This window comes from Hylaeus anthracinus, unplaced genomic scaffold (assembly GCF_026225885.1).
Source record: "Hylaeus anthracinus isolate JK02 unplaced genomic scaffold, UHH_iyHylAnth1.0_haploid 12001, whole genome shotgun sequence".
Taxonomy (NCBI): domain Eukaryota; kingdom Metazoa; phylum Arthropoda; class Insecta; order Hymenoptera; family Colletidae; genus Hylaeus; species Hylaeus anthracinus.
In genome coordinates, this window is record NW_026534348.1 from 6,700,224 (window position 1) to 6,710,517 (window position 10,294).

A 10,294-nucleotide genomic window follows, 5' to 3' on the forward strand; every position below is an offset into this window, starting at 1 on the left:
CTAGTAATCAAAATTCGTTTGTATGATTGTAAACAGGATTTACCGTAATCATTTTTAATATAGATCGCGAAACTTGTCATTTCCGGAGGTTCGGAGGCTGTAGCTGACCAATGTCCATTTTTGTGTGTTACGATTGGAGTTTTGTTGAAAATGTTCCATCACATTGTTAACGAAGGACGGGTGAAGTGATATTCATTGCTATCAGCCATATCAACAATATCGGTATATATAACTAAAAAATTCATAGTTGAAGGTAATTCTGGCGGACATTTTCGATGATTGGAAGACAAGCGGATTGAAGGCCGAGTACGATATTATGAACATGTACGGAGAGAGAGCGGTGCTCATTACGACAATTTATTTAGGTAAGCTTGTTTATTGAAATGATAAAACGTAATTATATCCAACGGATGAGAGTTTTAACCCTTTGCACTCGAGAGGTGACTCTCAGTCGCCGCTAGGTTTCCTTTAGGTTTAATTTCTTTGGAATTCGAAGTTTCAATAAAATGATTATCGTCGAGGCAAAGGTGACCTGATTTTCAAATCTTAAATTAGAGCTTAGTGACAATAGATTCGTGACAATAGGATGCTAAGAAAGCATCTCGTGTTGCTGATAGATACCAGAAAAAAACGCCTCGAGTGCAAATGGTATAATATACTATAATTTTATTTTAATTTGCGTAAATAATGTAGGTACTACTAGAACTTCCAGCAAAAATCGTCTCGCGCGTCGAAGGGTTAATTTAACATCATTCCGTACATCTGTATCACATAGAAATTTTCTATTTGCAGTGAATGGTATAATTTCATCGATTACATTTATTCAAATACCTTTGGTACCGCTTGTATTGGACATCGTCGCACCGCTAAATGTGTCGCGAGGCATAGGATACATGTTTCCAGCATATTACTTCGTCGACGAACATAGATATTATTACTTGATAGTAGCGCATATGATTATTGCGGTGTCAGGAGTTCTTATATTTAACGTCGCCTTCGATTCGACCTACATGTATATCGTACAGCATGCTTGTGGATTGTTGGCAGTTTCTGGGTAAAATATTCATACGCATATCGTTCCACATCAAATCGATCCCTTTTGTACTCGATTTTCTACAAATTAATGTACGTTGCAGTCTATCTGAAAATAAGGAGGAATGAGTTCGTAAAAAATCGGTTATTATATTTCTTTCAATATGGCGTACATTATTGATAAATTAAAAAATAATTTTGAAAAAATCCCCTGTTTCTAATGATTATAATGAAGATTATGAGATGTATTCTTTCCGAGTATAGCCTTTATATTAAAAAAGTTTTTTTCCTGTATTTTTCTTTTTTCACTATGCTTCTATCGTCCTACAACCTTTTTATCTCTATACACTTAATTTTGTGTTAGTAGGACTGCTATATTTCTACCTTTAGTTATTGAATATAAATAAATAGTTTCTTTTATTTCATATTTTTTTTAGGAATTATTTATTACAATACGTGAATAAAATATATATTACGTCCTTAATGTTAAATATGTGTGCTCGTGCTTATACTCACTTTCTTGTCGCTTTTCATTACCGTTATTGATGTACGCTCAATTATGTGAGTAACTGTATATGTTAATAAGAATAACATATTGCGATTAGAAAGAAAGAAAATCGACATTTGAATGTTTACTGTGTGCATAAATGAAAATTTGTTGTGAATGCAATTTTCATGGAAAGCGATGATGGCTGCCAAAATTTAAGAGTCTGTATTTTTCGAACAATCGAAAGATGAAAAGGATAACTTAGATTCCATTCTTTTTCTACTTGGATAACAACATATTTGGATTTGAGTTATATTTCAAATGCCGAGATTTGGTGTGGAGCAACTCGTATACGGATTATTTATTTGCCATTAACATGGAATGTTTCGAGTAATGAAACGAATGTAAATGTTCGCAGCTTCCGTTTCCGGAATGCAATCCAGGCTACTGTCGTTCAAAAAGAGAAGGACGTGGACAATGATACGTACCGAAATGTACGCTATTCGATTCAGGCACACAAACGAGCTATAACGTCGGTACAACAGTAATTCAAATTTTTAGCTTCATTGCAATTGTGTTGTATTTGTAAAGTAGACTAGTTAAATACTTCTATTCCTAAATTACAGAAAACTTCTTCGGAAGAAACTGTTCTGGTTTAACCGGCTCAAAGAAACCGATTTTTAAAAATTTGTATTTTCGGAATCTTTAGAATGTTTAAAAATGTCCTACCAAAGGATTTTTCGAAATTCGAAACATGTACATGTTAGAGTTGTTCTCGACTTGGATACATATATTTCTTAGTTTACGTTTTTGAATTTTGACCAATACGGGTCGGTGACTAATAATTAAATATTTCAAACAGATATTTGTACGACGTTGAAAATATCTACTCAACATTAATTTTGTTAGGAATGTGCTTAATAATCGGCTCATTGAGTATTACGTTGCTAAAGGTACGTTACTAAAGGTGCACAGTACACTTAGTATATTTAGTGCTACTCGGGTCATCGTATAATTAATATTATTATACCAGATATCGAAAATGAAGTATTGTATGGATTACTTAAAATATTTGGCGTTTTTTTCTGTTCAACTGGTTCATCTATTAGTGCTAACAATTCAGGGACAATTCGTGACAAACGCTGGCAACGATATTCACGATGCAATGTAAGTAATAAAGAGTGTCGAAAGTATTTTTACTAATCTCTATCCCATGTACTGTGGCACCAATATTTCATTGTCATGAAATTTGTTCTTGATATTTTTCATATTACAATTATTCTAATAAAACAAAGTCGTAATTCATCAAATGAGTATTACGGTTTTCCATTCACTCATTTCATAAATGTAAGTTGTTTTTTCCATTTCTAGTTCTCCGCAAATAATTGTATATATACAGTCGAAATGTTATAATGTTTAAGTGGAAATACATAGCAAAAGCCCATCTTTTTCTTTTACTTAATTAACCGATTTTTGTTACCTCGGTTGTCGTTTGAACTGGTTACAATTATGCTTACAGATGTGAGTCTTTTTGGTATAATGGCTCATGTAGAACTCAAGCGTTGTACATACTGGTGTTAAGGAGAAGCTTGGTATATCCTCAATTTACTGGTAGGATTGTACCGATGAATTTAAGAAGTTTCGCAGAGGTAACATCCTTTCAGTCGTATATTTTAAGTACGTGCACTCATTTAGGCTATGTATCCAATTTATATCCAGAAACTTTGAAAAGGAAACACAAATTACGCACAAAAGATAGTATACCGCTTAATACGCTATAAATAATACAACTTGTTGCCAAGTATTTCAAATACTTAATACCGTTAAAATAAACCTAAAATAATAATATCTAATACCGTTAAAATAAACCTAAAGAGCTAGCAGGGTTGAAATTCCTAAAAAACGAATCAAACTATTATTTAAAACGTGAATTTGAACAAACATTCGTAGTTAGTTAAGTCACATCGATGATGTTGATTTTATTTTCAGATTGTAAAAGTGTCTGTGTCTTACTTTACGGTATTGCAATCCACGTAAATTCTGAGACAATTGCAAGTAAATTGAGATGAAATAATTGATTCTTCACAATGTCGATAGTTAAAATGCACAACTCACACGCCATTTTAATTTAAATGCGATAGAATATCAGTATAGTTAATTGCTTTTAAATACATGGAAGTAATAAAATGAGCTCGAAGTTTAAAAAAAAAAAGGACAATTTTTATGAACGCTTTTAACTGTGCAGTCATTCTAAGGGAAATATTTCTTCTCACTTATGTTTGAAGCTGGTTTGAACGGTACGCAGAATAAAATTTCACTATCAATAATAAAAATCTGGTTTATACTGTACAAAAAATATTGTATGTATTGCTAGTAATATATTTTATTATTTGCATACAGGTAATCGTTGACAATGTTTTGCAAATGAAACTTTTAATTTTAGTTTCAACGGAAATACAACATATTTTACATAAATAATATTAATTGAAACCAAACGATATAAATTGAATTGGTATGAATTATTATACCAAGGAGTACATATCTTTTAGTCACTAATGAATTATTCCACGCCATTTCAATTAGGACAAAGCGTAGATAGAGGACCTCCAATTAAAACGTACTAAGAGTGTTCTCAAATTTGATTGATTACTTTAATGATACCTTATCTTTGTTTCATTTAAATGTATTCAATTATCTCATACCTGGAATCTTTTCCATCTACTTATACAAATGTATTTTATGTCTTTCATGTAATAAAAATTAATTGCCTAATTATATGTTATTCGGTTTGTATTTATTCCCTCGACACAAAACTTTTCCATGAATAAATCTGTTTAACAAAAACAAAATAGAGAATTAAGTAGGACAGATCAGGGCTAAAAGTTCCGATTTAGAGGGAATATAAAAGTGATAGGGAAATAATGTATCCTTTTGGTTAATATCTGACCATTTCTCGCCAATTCTACTTACGGAGTTCGTTAACCCTTTGCACTCGAGAGGTGACTCTCAGTCATTACTAGATTTTCTTTAGGTTTAATTTCTTTCGAACTCAAAGTGCCAATAAGATGCTAATGCTATTATGCTAATGCATTAGAATGCATTTAGAATGCATTATCGCGGAGTCAATGTCACCATTTGTGCGTAATAGTCTGTGCAAGAGATAGGGTACGCAGAAGTTCGGAACGACTGCTATGTAGCAATGAAAAGGGAAGACGAGTAGATCGTCCCCTCGACACGTTGTATATTATTCAGACATGGCTTCATCACACTTTCTGTGCGAATAAGAGCTATGTGACTGACGTTGAATTACCATCTTCTTAGAACCATATACTCGTGCACTGCAACGCGCTCGTTCTCACTGGCAATGAACAATGTAGAGCTCGACCAGGAGAAAGAAGGGATACAGTTTTCGACATGTCCTTTGAAAGTAACGGGTTCTGTCAACTGAATCCCGGGAATTATTTAATAAAACACCAAATACTAGTTCACTCATTTAAATTTATTTTGTCGCCTTTAAAGTAGGCATCATGTAACTCTTTGAAGTTGGGTGGGTTAAAAACTTGCTGAGCTTTACCATTTTATTTAAAGTTTTTCGCTCTCCCTCCACAGGCATCTACCCCCACAAAAGTATTTCGGAGATTGTATTATTCGTTGGCGCGAGTGAATAGCATTAACTCTTTGAGGCACACGATTATAAAGAAGAAAAAGAAAATTCAAGCTGCACAGAAGAACAGTGTCAACAACATTGCTAACCGGTAGTTTCAGTGGGTATTCCCCTCCTTCTGAGGTGGCCGTAAATGCACTTCTTCACGTGAATAAAAAAATTAACTACGTTTGTTTTGTTTCTCTCTCTTTCTTCAGTTATAATTGCTCGTGTGTCGAACCATGAAGAACAATGACGACGGAGTTTCACGTTTACTTACACACGTATTTTGTACAATATATTAATAAAGTGTTCTACGTACATTGTAGTTAGTCCTTCAACATATCTTCTGTCCGGCCTCTCAATAACGTAAAGTATGATACCGCGGTACTCATAATCTATAAGAAGCGAACGATGTACTCAAGTTTCTATGATAATACATATTATTCTTGATTTTAAAACAAAGACACGATAATAGCGTATTCAAGAAGCATGCCTAACAGTAGAGTATTAGCAATTTAGGGGGTTAGGCCACAGTAGGATTTTGAAAAATCGAAATTCTTTTCTCGCTTAAAAAGTACCTTGGTATCTTAAAAGTGATATGCCAAAAGATCATAAGCTTAATACTTGGTCACGGTTTGTTTGCAACTAACGGAAAAGGAAAGTATATTTTCGCCAAAAATGGTTGCCTAATCCCCATAACAGAACGAATCAAAAAGAATGTTATCTGATTACTTTGGTGTAAGTTTCTAGCGATATTGGAAAGAATCCATTCGCTGTCAAGCAACAAACACGTCTCGATCGCACGGAAACCATCATCAAATCGTTTCGCAGATTTCTGCCAAGTTTGTTCATCGGCATAAGCGTCCATGGCGTCGAATATGCTGCATTTCCGACATTGTGACTTTGTTCTATCAGGCCATGGCAAGAGTATATGAACATCAGTAGCAGCATCGTTGTGCCTACCATGAGCAAGCCGAACGTCCAACGTCTCATCGCGTTTGTTTTTGCCTGCGTGTAAAAGATAAAAGTATTTCTGGAACGTTATTTAGACGGAAAACATACTGCGAATGCCGAGAGTTCAAGGAAGTTTTTCTCCGAGGCGTTACCGCTAAACATCTGTGTATTTGAAACCGAGAAAGGGATAGAAAAAAAGTCAAATTTCTTGAAATTGTCACAATGTAAAGTTTGACCTAATTTTTTACTTGTCAAGTCTACGTAATAAATTTTGGTTTTGCGTCAGAGAGATGGGAAATTTCACGAATACAACGACGATAAAAGGCACAAAATTCTTAATATTCTAAAAGGAATTAATCACCGAAGATTCTTAATACGAACCAAAAATACTTGGTACCCGTAAAGACAAATTAGTCCACTGATGAGTGTCATTTCTCCGAGCATAATTAACGTGAACACTTTCTCGATCTTCATGCAATAACGAATAAGATTCTGGTGATGTCGAATGCAGCTCTTCAATTTTTCATAAGATTTAGAAGAATTCATGGCAACAGTTATATTCGCATTCCTATCCTTCATTTCCTCTTCTGTGTTATGCAGTTTCACCAGTCTGTACTGAACTATACGAAACTGAGCAGAGACATGCATATTCACAATGCAGAGAATGTTGTCGAAGCAAAAGAAACACACGGCAATGTGATAATAGACTATCACCTGTGAATACATGAAGCGATTTATTAACTTATATTGATTCAGTCACGTGCAAGTGTTGATTAATTCATTTTATCTGTGGGAAAAATTTGTTTCAGAAATGTACAAAGAAAGTGCGATATTAATTAATGGATTATTTGGTGTCGAAAGCTCGAAGAGTACCTGGAAGATGTACAATATTTCATAGTAGGGAGTTGACGTTGAAAAAGGACCAAGCCACATGTTGAATGGATGGACTCTGTCAGTTTCATTTTTTCCCATATTGACTGTAGTATAAATGCACGTTGTTAAATAGTTACTGTTATGTATGCTAACGTTACAGTGGGTAATAATATGGACCTTACAATTAGCTATGTATACTTGGCGAACAATTTGTATCAAGATATAAAGCACCCCACCCTACAAAAATATGCCTTTTTTGTTTTTTAAACAACACGGGCCATAAGGAGAACGATTTTCCTGGACTCCGAGCAGATACCGTTTGAAAGATTCGAAGAACTTAAAATGAGTAGTGTCCTTAAATGAATTTAATTAATTCTGTTTTAACAAATCCTACTTTATATTTAATATTTTATGATATATTTTTTTATTAATACTTGAAGTTTATTAAGTAATAATAAATATTTATAGCTGTTATCTTTAATCTTTAATCGGATGAACAATTTATTTAACAAGCTATATAAAATTGTCCTTGCAAATCATGTTCCAGTTCATAAAGGTTCAAATATTGTTATATTTCGCAAAATCAACTAAAGGTATGGTTCTAATTCATTTATCTGAGCGAAAAGTTACAAATAGTGGAGATGAAAAATCATCAAAAAAATTTGATTGCAACTTACTAAAGATTGGTGTAGAAGACTGAATCGTAACGATAGCGTGCGCGCCAAAGACATTCATAGCGATAATTGAAATACATGTCTTACTGGTATTGGCCAAGATCTTTTTCTCATAGCAGTCATAATCATTTTTCCAGAAATGCTCTCTCATGAATAAAATCAATTCATTGAATTCTATTTTGTTCGCCATGATGACATAAACCTTAAGCAGTATCAGTGCAACACTTACATTGTTAGTGGCAACGTAAATAGCATTCTGGAAAAGATCATAAATTATATTACCGTTAGATCTATCACAGGTAATCCATTTACACTATCGTAAACTAATAAGAAATATTAGTGTTTCAGTGATGTTAGTTCGTTAGATTAGTGTTTCTGTGATTGGTCGGTGTTTTTTTCGTTAATAATTGAAAAACGAAGCACCATCCGATATTTGTGCAAAGGAAATTGTTGTTCGGAATCGTCTCAGTTACCTCCCATCTCCGGTTCCTACGCGAGTTTTGAGACACCCTGTATACTTTCAACAAGATTCATTATAATAGAAATCAGATTTAAGAAGTTAGAAGGTTGGCAATTTAACTCATCGAAATGTCAAGTAAATATTTTCACTCAAACTATAGTTATAAATGATTGAACGTAAAGGCACAAAATTAGTTTCTACACTTAAAGATCGATTCAGAATATACGACACGTTCCGGCAACGACAAGTACCGGCACCGATACGACAAAACATTAAAATACGCGTTTTAACGGAACGTTTAAGTCGGTGTCTGTTTAGTGTGAATAGTTCCATTAAAACGCGTGTTTGAATGTTTTGTCGTGTCGGTGCCGGTCCGTGTCGTATAGTCTGAATCGACCTTAATACATGCGTAAAGGACGTATTTACGTTGAAGTCACTCCAGGTAACGGACAATAGTTAATTAGATAATGAATTGTTACATTCTATAAAGTGGCATATATTATAGATATTGCTTATACTCACGTTGAAGTCGCCCCAGGAAAAATACAAATCTCTGACCTCGCAAGACATAGTGAGCACAGTCGAAAAAATAGTACAGCATATAGCGATCCTCCTCCGAAGTAAATCCTCATCGTTTTCTACCAACCACATACCAACGAACTTCAGGTAGAAAGCGGATATCGTGATCGAGATGTCTGAAAACGTTTCTCCTTGCATCGTGAACGGTGACTGCATCGTGGTGAAACCAATTTTTCGATTCTTCGTGACAAACTGTTCCTGCATACGAATTGTAATACAGTGTGATCAACGTCACTGTGACGTTCCTTTGATCCGTGAGTTTCTTCTAACGACCACTCGTGACACGCTAATTTGAAATATTCACGTATCAAATGCCTGACTGACGCGTCATTTATTATTCAGGTACAGCGGTCACATCACACCTTGTCTGAAAACTAGTCACACGCGTTGTGCGAAGCGGTCTTTTGAAGAAGCTACGTGCCTACCTACCTGTTCCATAGCGTTTGGTTCTGTATTGCGGGATCGATAGTTGTGTCAACGCTGGTCGATTAGAACTGATTGTGAGCAAAAAATAAGATTTCGGTGGCGGGGTATCGGTGCATCGGTACGCGTTACGGTGGCGATGACGATGAAAGCGTCGCGCTGCGAAGCTTGCACTCGACTCGAGCAATCTCCGAACATCGCACAGTGGAAAAAAGAAAGTTGTAATTTAGAATTGTTGACGTTGGCATTTCGTAGAGGAGGTATTCCTCTATAGAAATGTATAAAGGAAATTACGCTACACTCATATTTTTGATTGTACAGACGAGCAAAATTACATTTGTTATAAAGTCATCTTAAAAATTGGAGTGCCTGTCGGTGACACGGTCGTGTCGAGCACGGCGAAATGGCGGGGTCGATATGACCGACTATTTTTCATTTAAATGAAAATCAGTATAAAAATGTTTTTTGGTATTTCATTTAATGTAAATCGGCATACAAATGCTTTTACAAATGAATTTTACAAATTGTACAAATGTTCATCTTAACGATTACTGTACATTACAAAATTATTAAAAATCTAAATGATTAAAGTTATTCGAAACTTATATCTGAATATAGCGAGTATCGGAGAAACGTTCATTTGATAATCGATATTTCGAATATCGGAATATTAGAAATTTCTTTCTCATAAATAATAGAAGTTTTTCCTATATGTTATTTCACAAAATATGTTTCATTTCTGGCCGAGGATATGAAAAATAATTTTTGTGGATAATTTTACATTCTGAAAAGATCGACAGGCTTAACAACCGTTGCGAAGTCTTAAGAAAAACTTTCTTTCATTTTTAAGAAATTCGATTCGGACCAACATCCTATTTGCACAAAATTTAAGATGTTGGTCCATTTAGTCGTCGATTTCCCGTGGAATGGAATAAAATTATATCCAATGTAACATTTATTTTTTCCTATTTGAAATATATTTAATATATTTTAGTATACATAATGGATTGTAATCGATTATAATGTTTTATTCAGCTGTTGACTCAACACCAGAAGCACCACCACGGACGTTTAGTAGTGGTGATGGGGGGAGGATATGTGGTAGGTCTGGGAGTCGTGGTGGTTTCAGGTTCGGGAGTCGTGGTGGTTTCAGGTTCGGGAGTCGT

At 34.5% G+C, this 10,294-nt stretch overlaps 2 protein-coding genes across 3 annotated transcripts in view; one reads left to right on the forward strand and one right to left on the reverse strand.

The window, feature by feature from the left end:
* Window positions 1-3,556, forward strand: part of LOC128890608 (uncharacterized) — a 5,034-nt gene extending 1,478 nt beyond the window's left edge. The window contains exons 4-8 of the mRNA XM_054149262.1: window positions 793-1,054; window positions 1,938-2,013; window positions 2,553-2,686; window positions 3,039-3,168; window positions 3,509-3,556. Coding sequence (XP_054005237.1) covers window positions 793-1,054; window positions 1,938-2,013; window positions 2,553-2,686; window positions 3,039-3,168; window positions 3,509-3,556 — 650 coding nt within the window. The remainder of the gene's footprint in view (window positions 1-792; window positions 1,055-1,937; window positions 2,014-2,552; window positions 2,687-3,038; window positions 3,169-3,508) is intronic.
* Window positions 3,557-5,083: 1,527 nt separating this feature from the next.
* Window positions 5,084-9,270, reverse strand: LOC128891143 (odorant receptor 4-like). 2 transcript variants are annotated; one of them, XM_054150389.1, is made up of 9 exons: window positions 9,135-9,270; window positions 9,010-9,079; window positions 8,649-8,967; window positions 7,670-7,922; window positions 6,993-7,096; window positions 6,501-6,833; window positions 5,898-6,173; window positions 5,485-5,560; window positions 5,084-5,132 (listed from the first exon to the last, which is right to left on the reverse strand). In XM_054150389.1, the coding sequence occupies exons 3-8, from the start codon at window positions 8,907-8,909 to the stop codon at window positions 5,492-5,494; spliced, it is 1,296 nt and encodes a 431-aa protein (XP_054006364.1). In that variant the 5' UTR covers window positions 8,910-8,967; window positions 9,010-9,079; window positions 9,135-9,270; the 3' UTR covers window positions 5,084-5,132; window positions 5,485-5,491. The 2 variants fall into 2 exon arrangements, with proteins under 2 accessions (XP_054006364.1, XP_054006363.1); XM_054150388.1 differs by lacking the exon at window positions 5,084-5,132 and having other exon boundaries at window positions 5,301-5,560; window positions 8,649-8,991; window positions 9,068-9,247.
* Between the last annotated feature and the right edge of the window lie 1,024 nt (window positions 9,271-10,294).